At 39.6% G+C, this 26,418-nt stretch overlaps 1 protein-coding gene across 1 annotated transcript in view; it reads left to right on the forward strand.

Moving 5' to 3' along the window:
• Positions 1 to 26,418, forward strand: part of SH3TC2 (SH3 domain and tetratricopeptide repeats 2) — a 190,077-nt gene that overhangs the window by 155,621 nt on the left and 8,038 nt on the right. The window contains 7 exon segments of the mRNA XM_073620584.1: positions 3,168 to 3,209; positions 6,137 to 7,840; positions 9,517 to 9,697; positions 16,235 to 16,385; positions 17,981 to 18,103; positions 19,258 to 19,408; positions 23,818 to 24,014. Coding sequence (XP_073476685.1) covers positions 3,168 to 3,209; positions 6,137 to 7,840; positions 9,517 to 9,697; positions 16,235 to 16,385; positions 17,981 to 18,103; positions 19,258 to 19,408; positions 23,818 to 24,014 — 2,549 coding nt within the window.

Below are 26,418 nucleotides of genomic sequence, written 5' to 3' on the forward strand. Positions count from 1 at the left end.
CCATTGCATAACATTCCCCTTCTTTCCCTTAAAAAACTCTTTGGTTGCTTTCGCAGTGCTTCGGGTCACTGTGCATCTGCACTGTGAAGCCCCGTCCAATGAGTTCTGAAGCATTTTGCTGAATATGAGAAGATAATATTGCCCGAAACACTTCAGAATTCATCCTGCTGCTTTTGTCAGCAGTCACATCATCAATAAATACAAGAGAACCAGTTCCATTGGCAGCCATACATGCTCACGCCATAACACTACCACCACCATGCTTTACTGATGAGGTAGTATGCTTTGGATCATGAGCAGTTCTTTTCCTTCTCCATACTCTTCTCTTCCCATCACTCTGGGACTGAGACTTCTCCGGACTCCCCCTGTACTGGAGATATCACATGTGTGGGAACGTGACAGGAGCCAACATGGAGGAGGGCTAAGTTCTGGACATCCTGGGACTTGTAGTGTGCAGGCAGCAGGGTCTCCTGCGCATACCACCCCCCTCCATACACTCCGTTTCGATCTCCTGCACACACCTTCATGCACTCCATACCCCTCTCCGGTACATACTACCCTCCAAAGTACACTCCGTACCTCTCTACTGCACATATCGCATGGAGGACCTTGCTTTAGATTTTGATTTTTTTATTAACAGGATGGGGTTGTTAGCCCAATGCCTTACCGACATTCTATAAGACCAGGGTATCCTTTTTTGTCTTGGTCATCGTTGGAAACCTTGCATGGGTTGTTGTACTAATATGTTACCTCGCTCAAGCTCATTTGACCATGTCATCCCTGTCACTAAATAGGGATATGTTTTGATGAAAATATTGTTTCCTATTATACTCCTCTCTTTCTAGCTATATACAGTTCTAAGAATCTCCTTTAACATTTACCTATGTATCCATAATATTAGTAATACACTTTTTTATAAACTAACTTGTGGTTTATGTTATCTTGCCAGTTAGCTGGTAATATACTGTAGGACAAAGTGGTGAATAGAAGACCAGATGCTAGCAAAGAAGGGTGGAGGGGGTTAAACTGCGGGGACTGATATGCTGAATTGGTGCTTCTGTATTTATGTAAAAGAAATGAAATGGACCTGAACATCTGGAGAGCCACACATGGCCTGAGCTCGCCTGTACGGAGGGGCTGAAAGCTGATTGCTCTTGAACAGATTTCTACTTCAGTTTAGACAATGTTAAATCAATATCAACTGCCTTGTAAACACTGACTCACTTGCTAGACAAGTGTTAATTTGTAGAAACAATCTGCTTAAAATGAAGAGTTCTTACATTTTTAAGCAATTGTAAATTAAATGAGTGATTCAATAAAACACTGTCCTGTTCAACATCTGTAGTCCCATGATTACATTATGCATGTATCTTTTCAAAAGCCAACACCATTTTCTGCTACGTTTATCTGAAACTGTCCACATTTCACTTAAAGTGGAATTAAACTTTTTAAAAATTTTTATTAAATTGCAAAGCTGATTTCCTTAATGTGTTTATCAATTCAAGTAGATTTACAACCTAACTGAATGACATTTAGTTTGAGGAAGCACTATGTATCAAACAATTGTCAGTTTTTTGAAGCTAAGTTTTCACTTTAATCCATTATTTGTTGCTTTTCAGTGAACTCTTTTTGCACCCGCTTCTTATCTACATAGACTCCAGTGGTAGTTGCATGGCATTCCTCACTGCAGGTTTCCTCATGGTGACAACAGTGAACCATATCTAATTTGTATTAAATGCCTAATTATAATTATCATAAGTCACGTGACAGGGTGACAAATACTGTAGCTGCTAATTTTTAAGGACACTTACCTGTCCAGGGATCCCATGACGTTGGCACCCCTAGCCGATTCTTCAGTAGGCTTAAGGTGCAGGCGCCGGCATCTGTGGTAAGGGAAACAGGAAGTGAAGTCTTGCGGCTTCACAACCTACTTCCTACTGTGCATGCGCAAGTCGCGCTGTGTCTTCTGAATGGTCTCGCCATCTTCTGGGACCTCAGAAGGCAGCAGGGGGAAGAAGGAGGGGCTGGGAATGTTGTAGATTGCTGAGTGGATATCTTACCAGGAAGTGGGAGCAGGTACCGGTCAAAACCAGGTACCCATTCCCCCCCAAAAAGTGCCAAATGTGGCAGAGGAGGGGGGAGGAGGTTGCGAACAAGCGAAGCTTCCCTTTTGGGTGGAGCTCTGCTTTAAAACACACATTTCCCATTTAAAACACACATCTAAGAAGTAGGCAGAAGAATGTTTTATATTGGTAAAGTGCTACTTTAAAGAAAATCTAATGCCGCGTACACACGGTCGGACTTTTTAGCTACAAAAGTCCGACAGCCCGTCCGACAGACTTTCGATGGACTTTTGGCGGACTTTCTAACGAACAGACTTAACTACATATGATCACACAAAAGTCCGACGGATTGGTACGTGATGACGTACGACCGGACTAAAATAAGGAAGTTGATAGCCAGTAGCCAATAGCTGCCCTAGCGTGGGTTTTTGTCCGTCGGACTAGCATACAGACGAGCGGATTTCCGGGTCCGGCGGAGTTACGACGTAAAGATTTGACGCATGTTCCAAATCTAAAGTCCGTCAGATTTGCGACTGGAAAAGTCAGCTGAAAGTCCGGTGAAGCCCACACACGATCGGACTGTCCGCCTGTTTTGGTCCGTCGGCGTCCGTCGGACCAGTCCGGTTGAAAAGTCCGACCGTGTGTACGCAGCATAAGGCTAGGTTCACACTGCTGTGACCAGATTTTGACTTGATGTGCTTTGCATATTCTATGGGTTCAAAATTGCTCTAAAATCGCACCATAGTATATGAACTTTTTCCAAAATCACGCCATGTTGAGTTGCATTGATGTGAATGGGCACCATTAAAAAACAAAGTGATTTTCATTGTCATGCCATTCTCTGTGACTCAAGTTGGATCTGAAATCGCACTAGTGTGAACGGAGCCTTAATAACATAACATATACCTTCTACTGTTTTATACAGACCTGCTCTCAAGTCGTTTATGTCCACAAGTTTGATATACAAGGAATTTATGTGAATGTCAGGTGATATTAATAATGAGATATCGTGTAATCTTTGCCTAATTTTTTTATGGGAGCTCCAAACCGTTTATATTGAATTGAACATTGTAACAATTTATTTATGTGTCCCGTGTTTTGCAGATGGTTTGGATCCTGTGGAAATATACTTAAAATCTTCTTTTGGTAAGAATACATTTTATATTCATTTTAGTTTGTTTTAGCAGCAGAAAAAATTAATCTACTTTTGCTTTCAAGATTTCTTTTTTTGAAGAGTGCTTGAAATCCCAGTAGGGGAGGATCAGAATTAGAAGTGGTTGCATTAAAGTTCCCTGTGAAAACTGACCTAGCTGAATTTTGATCTTCATGTTATATGAGTTAATATTGAAAGTATGCAGTTATAGGTACCAATGGCATTTCCTTTTTGACTCTATTAGGCCTAGTCTACACTAGCATTGAAAGCAAGCGTTTGAGGGGCGTTTTTAACGCCCTCCAAACGCCTATGCAAATGATACTATGGACAGCATATTATCAAAACATGAAACGTTAGGGTCGAACTTCAACTCCTTCCATTGAAGTCTATAGTACATTACAGTTAATAGTAGGCATAGTAGGCATTTTTGGTGCTGTTTTCATGCGCCAAAAACGCATGTTAACCGCAATGCAAATGTGCATAGGGCATTTGGGGGAGCTTTTTTAATGCTCGTTAAATGCTTATCAACCACCTCTATTAGCACACATTAACCACTTAAGCCCCAGACCATTTTGCTGGCCAAAGACCAGAGCACTTTATGCGATTCAGCACTGCGTTGATTTAACTGACAGTTGTGCGGTCGTGTGACGTTGCTCCAAAACAAAATTGATGTCTTTTTTTCCCCACAAATAGAGCTTTCTTTTGGTGGTATTTGATCACCTCTGCAGTGAACGCATTATTTTGTGCTTTTTGCTATAATAAATATCCCCCAAAAATATATAAAAAAACATTTTTTTTCCTCAGTTTAGGCCGTTACATATTCTTCTACATATTTTTGGTAAAAAAAATCACAATAAGCGTTTATTGATTGGTTCGCGCAAAAGTTATAGCGTCTACAAAATAGGGGATAGTTTTTATGGCATTTTTATTAATTTTTTTTTTTTTTACTAGTAATGGCGGCGATCAGCAATTTTTATCGTGACTGCGACATTATGGCGGACACGTTGGACAGTTTTGGTGCGATTTTGGGACCATTCACATTTATACAGCGATCAGTGCGATTAAAGTAGCATTGATTACTGTGTAAATGTGACTGACAGTGAAGGGGTTAACACTAGGTGGCACTGTAGGGGTTAAATGTGTCCTAGGGATGGGTTCTAACTCTAGGGGGGGATGGGCTAGCTGTGACACATCACTGATCATAGCTCCCGATCACAGGGAGCTATGATCAGTGACACTGTCACTAGGCAGAAAGGGGAGATGCTTGTTTACATTAGCGTCTCCCCATTCTTCCTCTCAGTGAGATGATCGCAGGTATCCCTGCGGAAATCGAGTCGACTCACGGAGCTCCCGGCCGCACACGCGATGGCACGGCGGCAAATTCAAAGGGACGTACAGGTACGCCCATTTGCCCAGCCGTGCCATTCTGCTGACGTACATCGGCGTGTGCTGGTCGGGAATTGGTTAACGCTATAGGCGCATTTGATAAGCGTCAGTATTTTGAGCAAGCGTGAACAAGCCCTTAGGCTTCCAGAGTATGCAAATCGCAGATTCAATAAAAATGTACAAGTTAAAGTGGATCTATTGTTCACATAAGATCCTTGTCAATCCCACTCCCTTACACTCTGGCTTTGATCTCCTGATGGGTGCTCATGTAACAAAATGTCTAGTCATTTGTTGAAATGATCTCTGCTGAGGGGGAAAGTCAGGGAATCTGAACTTTGATCTTCTCCTTTGGCAGAAATGACCTGATTAAAATCATTTGGCATTCCTTGGGTATTTTAAAGGCTTCATTTCAGTTTTTTCAGTTGTAAGTTTTAAATGACTGACAGGTTTGTTTTAACCATTGTTGACCTTTTCTGAATGGGTGATAGCAGCTGGGGTGTCAGGACCTAGGTCTGAACCTGTGACCTCTGCTGTGTCTGGTGCTGTCTCTTCTTGCTGAGGCACCCGGGATGCTGAACAGCACCCTGTCTGATCCATTGGACAATCTTGCCTTGTTTCTACAGAACCTTGAACTCCTTGCTCCTCCCATGAAATTCCTATTTAAGCCATATCTTTGCACTTCCTGTTTGCCAGATTGCTGTGCTCTCTCCAGCCAATAACTCACTCTTGTCTCTTCTGCTGCTGTCTGTATCTCCACTACCACTCATTATAAAATTTTGGCTTATCCCTCAACTATGCTTCTGCTTAATCCCAACCTGGAACCACTTGTTACCAACCTTTGGCTTGTTTACTGACTATGCTTCAGCTTGATCCCTACCTGTTATATCCGTTACTGGACCCCGGTTTGTTCTCCTCCTGGTGGGGAAATCCTGAGGAATGCGACCTGGTACTAACATGCACCAAAACCCATCTCCACCATCAGGAGCTCTGGTAAACACCGGTTAGTATTTTAGACTCCGTACTTTAGGTGAGCCTGTGTCATCTGCCAGGGTGACCTGCTGCTGCACTTTCCAACTGGTCAGTGGGAGCCTCTCTACTGCTATAGCTACTGGCCTCCAAGCCTAACCCCTGATCGTAACATGGGGGAAAGGCTTAGTTCCAAAATTATAAAAGTCAAGCATCTAAAAGGAAAAATAAGCCAATTTCAGAATAACGCAGAGAGATTGTGATCCAGTTTTTATGTCAATTTCAAACTGCCATTTGGCAAAAATATCAACACAGGTTATAGTAGCTGAAATGAAAAACAACTTCATGATTTGACATGATACTCTGGGAACTAAAGGGTATTTTTAGTATGTGCCTGAAGTTCCATTTAGAATGCTTTGCCTTTAAAACAAGGTTTTTGCATAGAAAAAAAAGTTGCAGTTTGTTATCTTGTTATACTGGTAGCCTTCAAAATGTTAAATGTTCAGATAAACTGTATTACTAGCAGATTACCCTCTACTATTTTAAATAGCATTGTTTTATTTTTTAGGGACAAGAGAAGATTATGGTGAAATTCAGATACCTGACAGTTTGGAGGAAAGCGAAGCTGTAACCGATTCATCCAAATGTAGTATCTCTGAGAAGTCAACACCAGATTCCGAGTGGAAATATGGAGTAGAGAGCTTCCATGTTCCTGGTCAAGAAGATATTGACGACCCTAAATTTTTTGTTGACTTAAATGCAAGTGACTTAGAAGACTGTGAAGTTTTTGATCCTATCTTGACATTTCTCAACAAGGAGGGCTATGACTCTCATTTTCAGCCCTTATACGACCTCTCAATGTCTTTTCTCAGCTCTACATTTTATGGATTTTCTGAAGAGGAAGACTTAGTCATGTACTTGGAAACATCTCGGAACTGGGCAAAGAGAAATAACATGTCTTGGGCTCATGTTCGTTGCTGTTTTCTTCTTGGACGTATTTGTGCTAAGCGGATGAAACTTTCTCAAGCAAGGGTTTATCTTGAAGAAGCTTTAAGTGCCATTAACCAGGGATTCCTTGACCTGCACCTTTTGGCTGCCCTGTATGGGAACTTATCAGCTATCTACTTGAAACAAAATTTGAGAACTAAGCAAGACCTGTTGCTGGAAAAGGCTGCCAGTCTTATAACATGCTTACCACAGCATCATTTTAGCTCTGAGAATGAGCTGGAGGTGCTAAAATATGTTTTCAGGAAAGCTGTCATTGTCAATAATGCCTCCTTGGAATCCAGAGTTTGCTTCCTCATATTCCGGTTACTCCATCAGCTTGGTAGACACGATGAAGCCCTTCCCTTTCTAGAACGTCTGCAATTTCTTCTCATCACCTCATGCTCTCAGACTTTAAACTCCACTACAAGTGTTTTGCCAATTTTAAGTTACTTATATGACAAGAAGTATCTGCCTCATGTTGCTTTGTCATCAGCCAGATTGTGCAAAACAGTTGGCATGAAAACATTGCCCTCTCCTTTGTGGAGGGTAGCAGTTGTCATGCAGAACTTATCCAAAATCATGGGTTGTCCTCTGAAAGGGAATTACATTCCAGCCCAGGCTGCCCCATACTTGAAACATGCTTTATCCTCTTCATATGAAAATGGTGATGTAAAAGCTCAGAGGACGCTGTGTCTTATTTTAGCTAAGCTCTATCTACAACATTGTCTTCTGTCAGGGGCCATTGGCTACACAAAAAGGGCTGTGGAACTGGGGAGATGGACAAGTGAAGAAGATGCTTTTGAATCCTCTTTGTTTCTGGGATGGCTGTGTATACTGGATGGCCAGTTTGAAGGGGCTTGTCATATTCTGATGCCTCTGCTAGACTCCATGCAGGAAACTGACAGCACCACTCAGTGTGGTGTTGTACATAATCTCCTTGCAAATGCACAGAAAAGGAACAAACAGATACTTGAGTCTTCAAAAGGGTATTCTTATGCTCTTAAGATGGCTACTGAAACGGGGAACAGGCGGAACCAAGCCATAGCTCTAGCAAACTTTGGAATGTTGGCAGTGTTCTGCCAAGCATATATTATGGCGGAGAGGTATTTTGTAAAATCCACCCAGCTTTTTATGGATGTGCAGGGCTGTGATGATGCAGAAAGGGAACTGGCACAGGTTCTCCATTGGTTTGGAAACATTCTAATTCCACAGCATAGACTGGAAGATGGAAGGGTGTGTTATGAACTGGCTTTGCTATTTGCAATTAAATCCAACAATCTGAAAAGTGAGTAGCCCATTTATAATCATAACTTTATTTTATAAAACTGGCATAGGATCTTTTAAAAGTATTACTACATTAACATGTAATTCCGGCCAATACTTTTTTTTTGATGTTTTGCATAGGGAGGTTAGGGTTTAGACCCTCTATTCTTTTATTGCTGTTGGGTTTTATTGCTCTTTTGAAGTGCTGCTGCCTCCGTTAGACTCTGCAGTGTTTATTACTCAAATCTGTCAATGTTGGATGAGTGTCCCTCACCACACGTAGTGCTTGCATCCTCTGACTTTGAAACAGCAGTGACATAGGGTTTGGAGGATGAAACCACATTGTGTGGTTGAGAAAACTCCCAGTGCCAAATACAGCATTGGAACAGAAAGAATATTGGAGACGTGGACCACCAGAGAGGTAAGTATAAAAGCTGTTCTATTGTAGGAACCTGTCATCTGCTTTTATTTCTAACCTAACTCTAACCAGTTATGAACAAACTTAATTGAAGTACACAGGGCTTTCCTCCCCATAGCTATTATTTTCCTGTTGACTTTTTTTTTATTTCTATCTTTCTAACCGGTAATATTTAAGCGTTTTTTTCTTTCATCTTCATTTATTTTAATCATATATTTTTTTTTTGTGTGTTGCATTAAAAAGGAGCACACTATTAAAAAAGCCTTTTAATTTTAGTGTAATTTCATCAAGACGAATGATAAAATAAAATTCATAATTTTACCTAGCACTGTTTTCTTTTTTTACTTACACTGATCACAGTGGGTTTTGTTTTATAGCTTGTGTAAAAAAAATACAATACATTTTGCAAGATAATATCTCCAAAAAAATAGCCTTGCCTGTCCTAAAAAAACAATGTATGTATTACTTTGTTATCTTAAAGCGGTAGTAAACTTTGCTATCCCTATGGTGCTTTTCATCTAGTTCTTTCTAATCACTTATTAGCAAGCATTACACAGTGTAATGCAGGCACAATCGCATATTCCTTACTTTTTTTTTCAACTTTGAAAAATCTCGTTTTCCGGGATAAGGCAGCACAATCTTCAGTATGATTTTCTGATCCTGCTTTGTGTTGCATTTCCGACCTCTCACGCTTCCCTTGCCTCAATCTCATGCATGCACGATCTGGTATTAGCCAAGCCCCCTTCTCGATCCGACGTTACTACGGCAACCGAGCTCCGCTGCTCATAGCTGACCTGTTTGCTCCACAAGAATACATGGGGAGTACCAGAAGGCTAGGAAACACTTTGCAGTCTCGCAAGCTTTAATAGCTGTGCAGAAACCCCATTCACGGAACAGACGGCATAGAGAGCATGCAGTGAATCAAGGGAAGGAATGCGCATGTGCCGGTGAGGTCATTAAACAAAACGGGATGGACTGCAAGCAAACACACAAGTAAGGAGACAATTACAAGCAGCGATCAGTAGTGTTTTTTATGATGATTACAATACAATAAAGTTGTGTTGGAGAGTTTACTACCACTTTAAGTAATGGCAGAAATGTAAAATATACTTTGGTCCACAGGGTATACACAGGTGGGAGATCTTGCTGCAGTGTTCAACAGCTTTATGTCAACTATAAAAAAAATATGCTTTTTTGTCTGGTAGATCATTGCATTTACATTTCTCCCCCTTGAATGTCATTAGTTATACCAGTTTTTGTGCTGTTCATCTGTTATATAGGTCAGCTCAGTATCATTGAAGAATTGTTCAATTTCTACAGTGAAGTATGTCCCACCACTGGAGCACAAGTAGCATACTGTGAACACTGGGTTCTCATTGTACAGCAGCTGAGGGACAGACAAAAGGAAGGAGATGTGCTGAGTATTCTGAGCAAGCTCTACCAGACTCTGAACACTGACAAGTAATCAACAGCAATTATGTCTTAATCAATTACTAATCATTACAAAGTACAACATCCTAATGCTTTATTTACACCACATTTAATGATTTTACTTGTTTTTCTTTATTTTCGCTTTATATCTTGCATTACAGAAGAGTAAGAAAATAGGATAGGCATTATTTACTTTGGTATATATTGTCCTTTTTTACTTCCATGTTTATGTGTACAGCTGTACACATGTTTATACCAGGGACGTGCGGTGAGGTCAGTGGCTGGTGAGGCCACTTCCCTGACTGCACGTCCCTGGTTTATACCTTTGAATGTTCTAAGGTCATATAGCATTACTGTAGGTGTGCACACATGTCACTAAAATGACAAATAACAAAAGTTCATTGGTATTAAATCTGTTGCCTCTATAAAATTAAAGTGACTCTGTCAACACAGGGTTACCTCTATAAAAAAAACCATACCAGTATAAGAAGAGTGAATATAGTTACCTTAAAATTACCTTAATGGCGGCCCATGCATTGAAAACCTGGCGCGTCGCTGTTCCCAGAGCATGTTTTCCACATTATTGGGTGTTTGGAATACCTGCTGCCCTGCGGCATGCTACAGGACATTCTAACCAGTAGCAGGAACTAGAATATGAATTCTTTATTCAATTCAACTACTTCAAGGGTCAAGTATTTGCAACGTCTAGGGAGCAGTAAAGAGGCAGCATTTCAAAATATAGGCTGCTGGAATGTTAGGTATATTTTTTCTTTTTTACAGGTACGATTTTATTTAGAAATTACCCAGTGGTGACAGCAATGTGGGTAATCTCTATCAGGGGCACACGTGACAAATACAAATAAAATGTCTTCATCAGACGGATCACCAGGTATCATGAATTAAAAGCTGCAGATTTGAAACGACTGGAAAAAAAAAAAAACTACAATAACATAAAACAATAACATAAACTTAAAGTGATCACAGCTATGCTAGGAACTCAAATATGGATCCGCTCCTTTACATTAACTGTCCTTCTGACTTTCCGGCAGTTGGCATTGCACATTGCTATTTCTGTCCACAGCGCCTGGTAGTACTCTAGACTACATAGGTGTTGTAAATATGATCCCCTGGCAGATAGTGGTCGTCATCAGTGTCCGTTCAGGTTTCCTTGTGGCGTGAACGGGTCACCAAACTGTGGCTACACCAGACAGATGACCCTCACTACTGGCGATGCATGGAACTATGAGACATAGTTTATTTTTCAGCGCACTTTTGTTGTTCACTGCTGTTCCCCATCCATCACCAACTATGTTAGAGATAGTAAAGAGAGGATCAGTCACATGATTGTGAATTTTTACCTCATTTTCAGGTATTTATGAAGATGTTAATAATGTGAAACATGTGTATAATTGATGAGGGGGTGGCTAGTAATATTGGACCTACTAAGCATCTTGTCTAAAACAGCCCAACCACATTCTTTATACCCAGGGCTTTTTTCTCAGTGGGAACACAGTTTCGGCACCTCCAACACTTATGGTATGTAATGCCGAGGGGTGCTGGGGTATACTGAAGGCTCTATTAATGCTGGTTGCTGGGGATCTATTGCCGTGGGGGAAGGGGGGGTTAATTGTTGCTGGGTGGGTCAAATGTTGCTGAGTGGGATCTACTTTTGAGGAAGGGATCTATTGATGCTGGCTCCTGGGAGATCTGTTGTTGCTGGCAGGAGTCTATTGTCTATGGGGGGTCTATTGTTCCTGACAGCAGGGGATCTATTTTACTGCTTTTGTTACTATTGTTAAAAATTCTATACAGATTACAAAGGGGCGATGCTGGAAGGTGGGTAGGGGGTGGGGATGGAACCAAGGGACAGTTTCCAGAGGTGGGTAGGGGGTGGAGACAAGGAGTGACTCTGAAGGGGGATATACTTGCACCTATTCTCTGAGAAAAAAAAACCTTGCATATACCAGTGTGTTGTACACAGGGAAAATGGCAAGCAGAAAAATGCCATCTCTGAGCTGAGAATCTATACTTTTAGCTAGATTTACAATCAGCCAATAACCATGGAAAATCCGTATTTAAAGTTGAAGTAAAGGTGAAACCTAACTAACTTTAGACCTACCCTGACCCCCATTCTAAGCATAATCTACTGTAACCCTGTAAAGCCAAGATGGCTATACTTACCTATTCTGCAGCCACTCCTGTCTGGTCCCCGGCTGGGCTGTCAGTGGCGGCTTCAATGTGTAGGAGAGGCAGCCAACAACGAAAGCCCCATAGTAAGTCTATGGGTGATGTCACTTTCCAGACATTTCCTAGCTGTTGTCAACTTTCTCCTGCACACAGAGGGCACTGGATCTGCTTCAGAATAGGTAAGTATAGTGATCTTTTCTTTACAGGATTAGATAGATTAGGCTTAGAATGTGGGTGGGATTAGGTTTAGAGTTAGTTATGTTTTGCCTTTATTTCCACTTCAAAGACTTTTGCATTTGAACAGATGGTTCTGAGATGCTGGTTTGCTACATACTTGCTGCTAGGGAACATCCTGCATCATGGCTATCCACAGAACTTTATGGGTATCATTAGAAAAAAATATCCATTAAAAAAAACAACCTGGGTGCTTTACAAAAATATGCTTTGAAATTTGCTTGCTTTGGCATAAAAGGGTATGAGGAGGGAAAAAGGGTGTGAGGAGGAAGAGGAGAGAACCTGTCAAATGACTGACAGCTCTTGCGCCAGAGCTGTCCTCCTATTAAGGAATGTTCTTTGCAGGCCACAGTGTGGAGTAATTAGGGCGATGTCCTGTGGATACCCGTTATCAGTCTTAATAGGCTCCTATAAGTATTGTGTGTGTTCTGTTTCTGCAGATGCCATACATGATGGTCATAAAAAATATATGGTGAGTTCACCATATATCATTTGTAAAATCAAATCTGGGGTCCAAATAGAGTAACTAAAAATTGAAAGGCATTGGGATCAAATCTAAACTGGGGTCCTCATAGACAAACATTTTACTGGCCAATTTGTCCTTAAAAGGATAGGTTTTATTAAAAATGTGAATCACATTGCTTTTTAAGAACCAAATACAGCAAAATGGGTAAGGAATTTTAGGTTACGAGATGTTAAAGAATATGTTACCCCAATATTTCTTATTCCTGATATGTGTCTGTTGTACCATGAAAATAGTATCCTGTTATCTTTGCATTGCTTCCTTTGTGGGAAATACCTGGTGGTGATCCTGCTAGTTCCTCTACTTTAGTTTTTCAAACTGACCACAGCTGAGAGCACATCCTTCCCAGTGTGGTCAGTTTTATGGCTGTGCTGGGAGAACCACCTGACTGTCCTCCAATGATAAAACTCTCCAAGTCCCTTAGGCAGCTGAAAACAGAGATTACGTGATTAAAAAAAATAGGTATTTATATTTTTTTATATATCAATACACAAATGTGTTGTCTTTCATTTCTATTTCAAACTGAATGGATTGTGTTACAAACTAATGCCCCGTACACACGGTCGGACTTTGTTCGGACATTCCGACAACAAAATCCTAGGATATTTTCCGACGGATGTTGGCTCAAACTTGTCTTGCATACACACGGTCACACAAAGTTGTCGGAAAATCCGATCGTTCTGAACGCGGTGACGTAAAACACGTACGTCGGGACTATAAACGGGGCAGTGGCCAATAGCTTTTATCTCTTTATTTATTCTGAGCATGCCTGGCACTTTGTCCGTCGGATTTGTGTACACACGATCGGAATTTCCGACAACGGATTTTGTTGTCGGAAAATTTTATCTCCTGCTCTCCAACTTTGTGTGTCGGAAAATCCGATGGAAAATGTCCGATGGAGCCCACACACGGTCGGAATTTCCGACAACACGCTCCGATCGGACATTTTCCATCGGAACATCCGACTGTGTGTACGGGGCATAAGAGTTCTCATATACTTTAAGAGATTCTTTCTACAGAATAAGCAGAAGAAGCAGCTGTCTTGTTTGAGGATTTGAATGTTTGGGCTAAGGAGCAGCTGTACTCTGCATAATTCCTGGAGCTACACTCTAGTTCCCAATACACGTAACTTCCGTTCCAGTCAGAGTAGCATATTTCCCTGTAAACTCTGTTAAAGAGAATCTTTACAAGAAGCTAAGATAGGGGTCTCCAAACTTTTTAAACAAAGGACCAGTTTATTGTCCTATAGCTGTTAGTAGGGCCAGTGGAAGGAAGTATGGCCCATCGTTGGTGTCAGGGGAAGAAATAGGGCCCCCCACTGGTGTCAGCGAGAGGAGTTATGCCACACTGTTGGTATTGGTGCAAAGTAGGGTGCCAGTAGGAGAAGATAATGCCTTGTATCAATGAGAGGAATAGTGCTCCAAGGGCCAACAAAGGCAAGCAAAGGGCCGCATCTAGCCCTCGGGCCACAGTTTGGAGACCACTGAGCTAAGAGCAGACAAAAGCCCCACTCTATTCAAGTTAAGGAACAAACTTAAGTTTACATATAACATCCCCTGTGTGATCTCATATTGACATTGCAAGAAGAGTCTGTAGTTAATTTTCAATGATAAACCAGAGATGAAACTCAGCTGGATCAAGTAAATAGCACAAAGTCAAAATTTAGCAGGGCTGCCAAAATATACACCCACATAAAGATAGCCTAATTAAGAGCAATGCCTACAGATTTCATGGTGATCATATGTTATACATCCAGATAAGAGATTAAGACCACTAGTTCTCAAGCCCTTATTTGAAGCAAAGGATAACTTTTATATTTAAACATGTCTTTTTTAACCTTTTATGGCCATGCTACTTTTTTTTTTTCAAACAGTGTGCAGTTTTCAAACAGAATGTCATTTGTCTTTGTTATAGTAAAAATATAGTCATTGACATTGGTAAAAGATCAGAAATTGTACCAGGATTTATAAAGCATAGTAAAGGCCATTCTAAATTAACCGCTAGAGCTATAGATAAAATAATCTTACAAATAGATCAATTATTATAGTAGATTTAATCCCATAGACAAAATCACATACATGCATTTTTAAAAGTCATTTTGAGTTTCTGCAAATCTGCAGCTTACCTTCAGATACTTTAGGGTATGGGGTGACAACTGTTTCCCACCTGTCTGTGTCACTCCGTCAACCATTTGTAAACAAACCATTTGCTGCCCCCAGAAACCACTTACCTTGACCTGCCCCCTGCTTAGACTGGTGTGCATTCTTACAGTTCTTTAAGCTTCTGGCATTTTTGGGAGATGGTGATATCACCCATGCCTCCCAGAAGCATCAGAAGCAGGGGCTGAGGAAAGGATTACATTTTTTTTGTGGGGGGGGGGGGGGGCAAACTGTTTTTCTTTTTTCTTTTTTACAAATGGCTTTTTAAGTCTATTTGTGATAGGGGCAGGGGGCTGTGAAAAAAACAAACCTTCCATTTGCCATGGAAGGTCAGCTTTAAAAAATAACTTGATAAGCTTAATTTGTTTGACATGCAAAACCCATAAACCTTCAAAATGTGACCTCAACTGTCTTTGCAGTTCCCCGTACTTTCAAGTATAGGTGATAGCAAAGCTAAATAAAAATCAAACGCTTACCTTACTGTAAAAACACTTTACTACAACATTCTATGATGAGCCAGTTCCGCATGTGAAAACTCTTGCATGTAATCATACATGTAAATAGGTACACTTCACATTGACGCTTACAACACTTAATTTACAGTGAAGAGGTTGTCAGTGGGTGCTTTCTGATTTTGGGTGCCACACTAATGTCCTTGGCTCAGGCTGCTTCTTTATGGCGACTGAACTCCAAGCTGTGTCATGGTGTTCAGCTTTGCTTAAAGTAGAACTGTAGACAATTATTTTTTATTTTTTTTGCAAGGGAGCAAGGGAGATTTAAAACCCCTGCCAGATTTTCTTTCGCCATCTGTGTCCCAATGTGGAGATTTCCCTTCACTTCATGTCCTATAGCCAAACAAGAAGTGAGAGTAAATCCCTGCAAATAAGGGGATTCCTTTGGGACCCCCAGGTCACCAGAACTAGTGTCTCAATTGGAATATTTCCCCTCTATTACTCTTCTGGGGACAACCCAAAACTTGTTTTTTCCTTTTACTTTCAATGATAATGGTAAACAAGACAAATAAGAGTCTTCCTTAATAATCTTTCTTAACGGGGGCACAGACAGCAATAAAAACTGATAGGTGTTCTAATCCCTCTAAACTCTATCCAAAACTAAAGAAAAAAGTTTTGCTTTTAGTTATACTCTAAATAAAGTTCTAGGAGCCCTGACTCTCAGGATGCTAAATACCCTAATAGCACCTTTAACTTCAGTGGAGTTGCCAGAGTTGTTAACCTAAGTGGTTACTTTGGGCCTACTAGTGAGGTAAATAGTTTGTTTGGACCAGTCTGGTCCCAACAAACTTTATAAAGTTAAATGAAACCAGGAGATCAGCTTTAATTAAAAATGTATTATGTGCAAATTGCGCTTTCCTTTTCATGCAACCTTCATGCCAGGTTCACTTTAAATTGCGTAAATGAATTGGGGAATCTATATGCTTTGTGTCAATGTGTTTATTCTTTGCAGGTCCCTACGGAAAGCACTAGACTATACTAAGCAAAGTCTAAGGATTTCCATTGACCTGGGACAGCATGAGAAGTCTGCTGAAAGATGGATACAAGCTGGAAAACTGTATCATCTACTGCGAGAGGATGAGCTTGTTGAGATTTATTTGCATGTCAGTGATACCAAAGGAGAAATCTGTACACAATTCAGTATAGTATAATATTTTCTATTGCAGTGATTTAGAATCTGCAAATTGTTCCAGTCTGGGTCAGATCTCAGTTTGTACAGTTCATCCTCAATGTTCATAATTATGTAGTTAGAAATGCCTAAAGCCTCATAAAAACTGTGCATAAAAACTGATGGAAAAAAAAAAGTGTAGATTTGACTTGCAAAAAATATTTTGGGCTTGTTCACACCATGTGCAGAGAATACCTTTTTTGTAACGTGCGTCTCTGCAAGAACACAAAGAAGGCAATTATTTTCTATGTACTCTGATCACACCACATGATGTTCGAGCTCATCCCTACTTAAAAGTGACTGTTTTGGGAACCTGTTAAATTGATGAGTTTAGTTCTGCTTTAAAGCAGAGCTAAACTTCCTGGTATTTACTTATCCTTCAATGGCCCGTACTTAGGTTTGGGTTGGCTGGTGTGCAGTCATTCCGATGCACAGGCACTGCACCAGAATGTTAACTGAACTGTACTTGTGTACATCTATGAACATTCCAAAGAAGACTATGAGCAGGACGGTATCTTTCTTTTATTGCAGAGAAACATTGCATGTCTCTTCTGCAATAAAAAGTTTGCCTACTCACGGTTTTTGAAAGTGGGACTTTAGTTCCACTTTAACTGAAACATGCATATTGGTTGGAATAAAACTGCCCACACTTTAGGTTTATCAACAACAGTGTAATACAAGGAACTACTTGATGAAATATACATTGAATGGATTCTTTTGTTAGTGCCTCAGACTATACAGCTGTTGTTGAATGTAGAGGAGATTACCTCCCCCCTCAGCTTTAGTGCTTAAAGAATATGTTACCCCAACATTTTATATTCCTGATATTTGTATTTTGTACCATGTACTTATGTTAAATGTCTCCTGTTCTCCTGTTACTTCCTCCATTGTGTGAAATCCCTGGTGTTCCTGCCAGTCCCCCTGCTTTCCTACATATAACTGGCCAGTGCCTGAAGAACAGTCTGCCTAGCTTAAAAAAAGCAGACTTGTGCTGACACGTCCCTCTGCACAGTCATTTATTAGGAAGATCAGTATCCTGCTGTTTCTCCACCCCCAGCTCTCCAAGTCCATTATGCAGCAGAGAATAGAGGTTTTGTGACCACTTATTAAAAAAAGTATTTATAATTTATTTGCATATATACTGTATACACAAATGTTTTGCCTTTCATATCTATTTTGAAAGGAATGGGTTGTTTTAAAAGATAAGGGTTCACATATTTTAATAGTGATTGAAAAGTGTACAGGTATGCGTTCAACGTGTTTTAGCATTTATTCTTAATTACGCTGAAATAAACAATAAAGCATAAAAATAAGTAGAATAACTTATATTCTATGTGACTTTAGAGCTTACCAGTAAAGATGAATGACAATATATAGTCTCAGCTATTACAACACAATGAAGATGACCAGTTTAATGCAGCAAAAGAATGTATTAAACATAAAGCAGACCTCTCAGGGACATGATTCAATGACTGCTGATTGTTCAGTTATTTGGAATTCAGAAGTTAACTTTTGATGACTTTATGGCAGGCTGGAATCCAGGCTTCCCAGAAGTCCGAGCACTTTACTGCTACATTGCACTTGTATGAAGCTGCAGGAGATGTGTTCTTCCATGGGCTAAAGAAGAGAGAGAAAGCTCTACCTTTTTATAAGGTAATCAGCACATAAAACCTGACAACTAATCAGCGATATAACCACCGAACATATACGCTTAAAGCAGAACTAAAGTCAAAACGTCTTTTTTTTCATGTCAGATAGAGTAAGGGAGGATTTTAACCCCTGACAGGTGTTTTGCCATCTGTGTCCCATTGGGGAGATTTCCCTTCACTTCCTGTCCCATAGCTAAAACCTTCCAAAGTGAGGGAATCCCTGGTTATCACCAGAACTAGTTGAAGATTTCCCCTCTATTCCTATTGTGGTGACAACCTAAAATTTGGGATTTTCTTTCACTTTTACTCTCAATGATGACAGTAAACAGGACAAATAGAGAAGGTGAATATCCATAACAGGGGCACAGACAGCATTGAAAACTGACAGGTGTTCTATTCCCTCTCCATTCCATCCAAAAAAGGGATTATTGTAAAATGTATTTAATTTATTTAAAAATGAAGGGTTTGCATTTTCAAGAGTGAGTTAGCGTGGGAAAATGTAGTACCAGACTATGATTAAAAAGCAGCATGGCATATAAAACACAATTGGGCTGATTTATCAAAGGAGCTGAGAATCTTCACATGATACGTTGTGTGAATATTTATCCAATCATATGAAAAGCAAATTCCTGCTCTCTTTGAATACCCAATCATGTGAAGATTAAATAAGTAACCAATAATTTACTTTTGACACGAATGGACAATTTAAGTGAATAATTACACAATTTATTGTGCAAAGATTTTTAACACCTTTAGTAAATCAGCTCAGAGTCATGTTATCCATAGAGATAAGCAAATCTCTGAATTTTTGCTCTGCTAATGGATCAGCAGTGGAAATTTGTAATACACTCAGAATATAGTAAACATATAGTTGTTGTGCACTGAGAGTGACTAAATAGGCAAATTACAGGGCCACGAAAATTCACAATTATCAAGATAATTGCATGCAAGTATTTATCTAAAACATGGTTAACGAGGACTGGTTCATGCTATGCAGCTCAGAGATATGCCAGCCTTTATGGCAAATGCCAAAATGGCAATCAAAACCTAAGCAGATTAATTGAGATATCTTTTATTGCAGTATATTTAATTTTATGATTTTTACATTTATGTATATAACTAAGATCTTTTTTTTTTTTCATGTCACCCTGTTTACAGGAAGGTGCTCTGCCACTAGCAAAGAAGTTGGAGGACACAAAATCGCAGCTGCGACTTTACCATAAACTCACTCAGCTACTAATAAGCCAAGGAGACTATAAAGCGTCGCTGGAATTTGCCACTATGGCGGTCCGACTCGGCACGCTTGTGGGTGTGTATGCTAAACCTCAGGTTACATTTTCAAATTTGTATATACTATATTGTATATACAATATATGATGATGCACAAGAGAATTACCTTTGTGATGTTTAATATTTTTTACCTAGCTGCTAAAAACTCTCTTTGATAATTTTACCCTCTCTACTTGTGAACACAGTAACACAAATGTATAAATGGGAAGGATTGGCCTGGGCAGGAAGGGGGTAAAAAAAAAGTAATGATATTAATAGAGTAATTATTTCATTTTTCTGATACTGAATTGAATTCATTCACACTTTGTACCACCATCCTGTGGCATATAGTAAGTAAGCCGCTCTACAAAAAACATTGCACACAAAATAATATTTCAATAATACCAAATTATACCGTTTACATCTGCTTGGGTTCCTGCTTATGGGGAGACAGTAATGCAAAAGATGTTGACAATGAACTGGTAGCAGCCACTTTAAGGGTAGCTTAGAGCCATATATGGCTCCCAAAATACTGGTTGAGGGCAAATGCTGTTGTGTGTCTTTCATAAATATGTTTTCCACAATTTTATCCTGGTTTTGTGCTGGGACATGACTGCTAAATCTATCCATCTTATTATATCTTATCTATGGTATCACTGGCATTTGCCTTCTCCATAAGGAGCTTACAATATCTCTTTATCATACTTAAATTTAAAAATAAAGGTTAAGACATTCAGTAATTCAATTATATAGAAAAAAACTTCTAGTTTTATTGGTCATTTTATTTAAAGAATCTTGTATCCTTCAGAGACTAAACATATGGTTTTTATATGTTGTTTTATCAGTAATATGTTTCATCTCTGTCCTACTGCTGAGCTCCAAAATTTATGCAAACAATTTCTTATGATTTCTCTTTGATTTAACCTTAAACCCCTACATTACTGAACCTGTGCTAATTTATTTTTATCTTTCCCACAGTAAAATGTACCCTAAATGTAATCAGGACATACCAGAACATACACTTGTCATTTTCATACTAACATTAATTTTTTTGTTACTAGAAATGATGGGTTTATATGATATAAATGAAGTAAAGCATTCATGCTAGTAAAAAAAATAGCTTTGAGAAAATCTGCAGGATTTCAGTACCAGCCTTTCCATCAGTTAAATGCCAGTTACTTGGCCATTACATATGGCCATCATGTTGATCTAATGGCTTTAATACTTTCTGAGTCCCTGGTCGGATAGTAGATGAGGAGTTCTGACCTTAATCTCACTTTCTAATATGCATGCAAGTTCCAGGTCATTGACTCAAAGTGCTGAAGCCAGAGACAGACAGTCAACCAGTCAACTAGTATTCAGGTTAGCAGAACCGCATTTCTAACAGTATGGGTTTCCGTTAAAGCAGATCTAAAGTCTGAAAGTGCGCAATGTTTGATTATGAACATAGTTGATCAATGATGTCACCCAGGATACCTGATACTGTGCTTAATTTACAGCAGTGCTGGGGATTTGTCAGTTAACAATACAATTGTGGCAGGTAAACATCGACGGAGTTGATGCTGGAACTGTCTGGTCATACAGCAACATCCCTTTTTACTGTGACAAAGAAAAATATGGGCATTTGGTTGTCTTGATTAAAGGGTATTTAACAATGTAGATTACACCGCTGAGCATCGTAATTGAAACTAGACTACTTTGACGGACATTGATGACATTTTTGTTGAATTTGTTTTCATGTATTGTCATTAAAGGACTTTGTCTAAGGTGTATGTGTTTATTTACATTGCATTCCTAGGGAATTTGTACTCCTAAGGAAAAGTACACCTGTACTTCTTCCTTAGGGAGGTGGCAAATATCTAGGAGCCCCTTTTTTAAAAAGGGGTTTCCAGATTCCCCATATTACCCCAGCCTCCTTCTTGGGGTATTGTAAGTGGGGAAGGGGCCCTTGTCCATCAACACTGGGACAAATGTGTACTGCCACTTTTAGTTTTAAACGTTATGTGAATGGGAGGTGTATGTATGCATTTTTTTACAGTAATTATGTATATCACTAGAGGGGTTAAGGGAATTTCTATCAAACTCTCACTAAGAATATAATGATCACAGAGCACACAGTAGTGTGAAATTGATCACCAGCAGGACAATTTTTAAATATAAATTTTGTTTCCAAATTTACTACTAACAGAAAGATAGGTAGGGGTTTTACTAAAGGCTAGTAACAGGACAGATTTAATCAGGGATACTATGCTAAATTGGTATATGCCTAACTTTTTTTTATCTATGGGAGTGAAGAGGGGTGTGAGTATAATAATGTGTGCCTTGAACACCTCAAGCTAAACAAAGATGTACACACACACACACCTCCAAAAGAAATGAAAACCCAAAATACTACCCCTGAAATCAATCCCACATTTTTTTAAGGGAAGCCTTGCAACAAAAAAAAAAGAAAAAAATGCAATGATAAACAGTTTACCCAGAAAAAAAGTCCATCAAAATACAATAATACTCAGCATACCCACAAAATAAATGAAAGCCCTAAAATAATAACTCCTGAAAAGCCCATTTTCTACAGAGAAGCCTTGCTGTACAGAAAAATAGCAGTTGTATCTAGCTACAGAAATTAAAGGGTAACTCCACTTTCATGGGAATAAAAATAGTGAGTAAAAAAAAAAAAAAAAATAATAAAATATACAGTGGGGGAAATACGTATTGGATCCCTGCAGATTTTGTAAGTTTGTCCACCTAAAAAGAAATTAAGGGTCTATATTTTTTATCACAGGTGTATTTTAAGTGCTAAATACAGAATATTAACCAAAAATCCTGAAAAAACACATACAACAAATGCTATAAATTAAGTTGCAGTTAAGTGAGTTAAATTGCAGTTAAGTGAGTAAAATAAGTATTTGATCCCCAAGCAAAACATGACTTAGTACCCTTGTTGGCAAGCACAGAGATAAGATGTTTTTGTAGTTGATGACCAGATTTGCACATATCTCAGGAGGGATTTTGATCCACTCTTCTTTACAAATCTTCTCTAAATCCGTAAGGTTTCTTGGCTGTCGCTTGGCAACTCGAAGTCTCAGCTCCCTCCATACATTTTCTATAGGATTAAGATCTGGAGACTGACTAGGCCACTCCATGACCTTAATGTGTTTCTTCTTGAGCCACTCCTTTTTTGTCTTGGAGGTATGTTTTGGGTCATTTTCATGCTGGAAGACCCATCCATGACCCATCTTCAGTGTTCTGGCTGAGGGAAGAAGGTTCTCATTCATGATTTTATAATACATGGCCCTGTCCATTGGCTCCTCAATGCAGCAAAGAGCAGCCCCAAAACATAGTGATTATGTTTCCACCTCCATGCTTGACTGTAGGCGTGGTATTCTTAGGGTCATAGTCAGCATTTTTCTTCCTCCAAACATGGCAAGGCAAGTTAATGCCAAAGAGCTCAATTTTGGTTTCATCTTACCACAGCACTTTCTCCCAATCCTTCTCTGAATCATTTAGATGTTCACATTGGCATGACTGTACATGTGCCTTCTTGAGGAGGGGAACTCACCATGTTTGGAGGAAGAAAAGGTAGTATTTGTATGTGATATATATATCTAGATCTAGATCTAGATATACAGATAGATCTAGATCTAGATATCTAGATCTAGATATCTAGATCTATATTTAGATATATATATATCACATACAAATATTAATGTTATTAAAAATGACCATTCCTTTAAAAACTGCATCCACTGTAATTTTCAAAAAAGTCAATGCAATATGGCTCCTGAGGTTTTCCAGAGCGCCGTAAGAAACGTAATTTTCTGCTTGTTAGAAAAACTTTAGACTAGGATACAAGTCAGATCTTCGGGTTCCTCTGTAAAAATTCACATTTAGTTTGATATTCTCTAAGGGTTAATCACATCTAAAGAGATGCAGAAACTGCAGCTTTTCTCTTCAGAGCACTCCAAGTGCACCAGCTAAATAAAATTAATTAGTCACTTCCATTCAAAATCGGTATCCAAATAACTAGGTGGAACATACTGATTTCCTCAGAGCAGCAGTTTGTTAAAATCTCTGCAATGTACACAGAACACCCAGAGGTGAATGTTTTTTTCTTAACAAAAGTGGAGTTACTCTTTAGGCCCCATATAATAAGAAAAGAAATGGCAGCAATGGGGTTTATTACCCAAAGAGCTATCAATCATCATTATTGCCACAGGTTGGGTAGGAAGTCAGAACTCCTGTGCTGCATACGTGCCCTTGATCAGAATCTTAATAAATCCAACACTACTTCTGTATGACTCTGCCATTTTACAAATTGATTCCTCCAGATCAAGTCTACCTAGTGTCAACCCTCTTCTCTTCTGGTTTTCTGTTTTATACAGTGATGCAACATTTGAGGTATATAAACGTTAATTTGTCGCAATAAATCTTCTTTATCTGTTTCTTCAGAGGATCCATTACAAGAGCTGGTTGCATTCCATCGATTGGCAGGAGTTTACTACACTTTGCAGATTTATGAGATTGCAGAGTACTGTTACCTCAAGGCGCTGTCGGTGTGTTCTTCATCAATTCAACATGCAGTGGAGGCTGCTTATTATGTGAAGGTCTATTGGCGTCTGGGGGACATCGCACTCAATAGGAGAAAGGTGACACTTGTCTTAGAGATAACATATATAGAATTCTGTAAGAGCTTTGTTGAAGAACAGATTAGGGAATTTGTTTAATTTTACATTATCACATTTTATAATCACTATACTGTCCTACTGCACAAATAGAGTGTATTTAATTAAGAGATAATGCTCACAAGCATTTTTCTTTGTATGTTTTTACTTTTATAATGATTAAAGTACATCTAAAGGCTCCTGTTTCACAGCCTAATCAAGTACCAAATCTGTTTGTGCCACACAATAAAGTATACAAAAGACTTCATTTACATTCCCTGACTGATCCAAATCCTCCTTCATTCATGTCTCACATGCTCTCCCTCCCAGACACTGCAGATCACAGTGGGAGGGTTTCAGCTACAGCGACAGTGCTGTTATCCAGAAAGCAGTGGGCAGGACTATGTGTGGCCAGGTGCAGATGGACAAGCTACCGACTTGTGAATCAGCAGTGATAAGGCTGATAGCCACAGCCGCTGCTACATCTTTTCTTCCCACTGTGCTGCAAGCCAGCAGGGTCAACATGAGTGGCAACTCTGTTCTACATATGGGAACAGTGTAACATAGTTACTACACCATCACTGAAAGCTGTGTTAGGAGAACTTCACTGGCAGGATCAACAGGTATTTGTGAGACTAGGAGAAAACTGTAAGTGCACCTGCTGTTATAATTAATTGTTGCAGTTCATACTTTTTAATGGGAAGTCATTGTTTTAATTTTTTAAGCGAGGTATGGCCAACGTTCTTTTGGTCATACTTCTCCTGTGGGTCACAGGAGTTCTGTGGGTGCACTTAGTTCTGCATTCCAGTGAGCCAGATTCAGCTGACAGCGGGATCTGCCCAGATGCCCGACTGACAGCTGACTCAGTCTCTTAGTGTGCCATTGAGAGCCTGAGCCAGCCATTCCCACCCCCTCCAAAGTCCAGCGCTCCGGTGAGTGATGGAGGGGCAGAGCATAGAGCCAGTGCTCTGTTCTCAGAGTGGACCTGAGAGCTGAGCAATCAATGGTCTTTGATTAGCCAGTTCTCGGTGTAGAGCTGGTGGGGGACAGCTGCAGATTGATGCTGCAGCCATCTAGGTGAGTATGTATGTTTATTCTTATTTTTTTAATTGTCGCACTTTTAATATTTTATTATGTAATGTTGAATTACTGCATTGTAATACAACAGTACATATAGAATATCTAAACCCAGGAACAAAAACATTATATATTGTAGCCTACTGGTCCTTGGATGTAGTGGCTACATTGGTTTTCTTTTATGAACAAGTTCTGCAACAGAATACTTGTTGATCCTGTGAAAAATTCATTACCATTGCAACTACCTGTGCAATTAAATAATATTTCAAACAATGTTATCGGCTTACCTAGCTATCTTATGAGAACTAAAGAACACCTTGACTCTATATAATGGTGTTCTGTAGATCTAACATACTTTATGTCCTAGGGCAGGGGTGGGCAACCTCGGCACTCCAGCTGTGGTGAAACTACAAATCGCATCATGCCTCTGCATCTAGGCGTCATGCCTGTGATTGTCAGGGTCTTGCAATGTCTTATGGGACTTGTAGTCTCACCACAGCTGGAGGGCCGAGGTTGCCTTCCCCTATCCTAGGGTGTCAACACTGCTCCTACATAAATACAGTGCAGTAAGCGTTGTCCCCCTAAGACAGGAACTGCTTACTGGCAAAATTACCAGTTGAAAAAAAAAAGGGGAACAAGGCTACAAAGAAGACAACTACTAGGGCCATTATGTCAGACTCAAAGTCTGCCATTTGATAAATGTTTGTTTTTGGTTTTAGCTGCCCTTTAAAGTGCTAAGTCATTTTTTCTGGTTTGGATAGTGTAGGGAAACGTTTACTGTCACTTTAAAAAATTTATTTGGGCCAACTATCTCAAACGAACTGTTTCACACACTAATGCCGCCTACACACGATCGCACATTCTGACAACAAAATCCATGTTTTTTTTCCGACGGATGTTGGCTCAAACTTGTCTTGCATACACACGGTCACACAAAGTTGGTCAGAAATTGCGAACGTCAAGAACGTGGTGACGTACAACGCGTATGATGAGCTGAGAAAAATGAAGTTCAATAGCCATTGTGGCTCTTCTGCTTGATTCCGAGCATGCGTGGAACTTTGTGCGTCGGAATTGTGTACACACAATCGGAATTTTCGACAACGGATTTTGTTGTCGGAAAATTTGAGATCCAGATCTCAAATTTTGTGTGACGGAAATTCCGATGGAAAATGTGCGATGGAGCCTACACACAGTCGGAATTTCTGACAAAAAGCTCCCATTGGACATTTTCCATCAGAAAATCCGACTGTGTGTACGAGGCATAACAGGTGCATTCGCTGTGCGTGATGTATAAACTGCATGTAGCCTTGGC

Source organism: Aquarana catesbeiana, linkage group LG03 (assembly GCF_042186555.1).
Source record: "Aquarana catesbeiana isolate 2022-GZ linkage group LG03, ASM4218655v1, whole genome shotgun sequence".
Taxonomy (NCBI): Eukaryota; Metazoa; Chordata; class Amphibia; order Anura; family Ranidae; genus Aquarana; species Aquarana catesbeiana.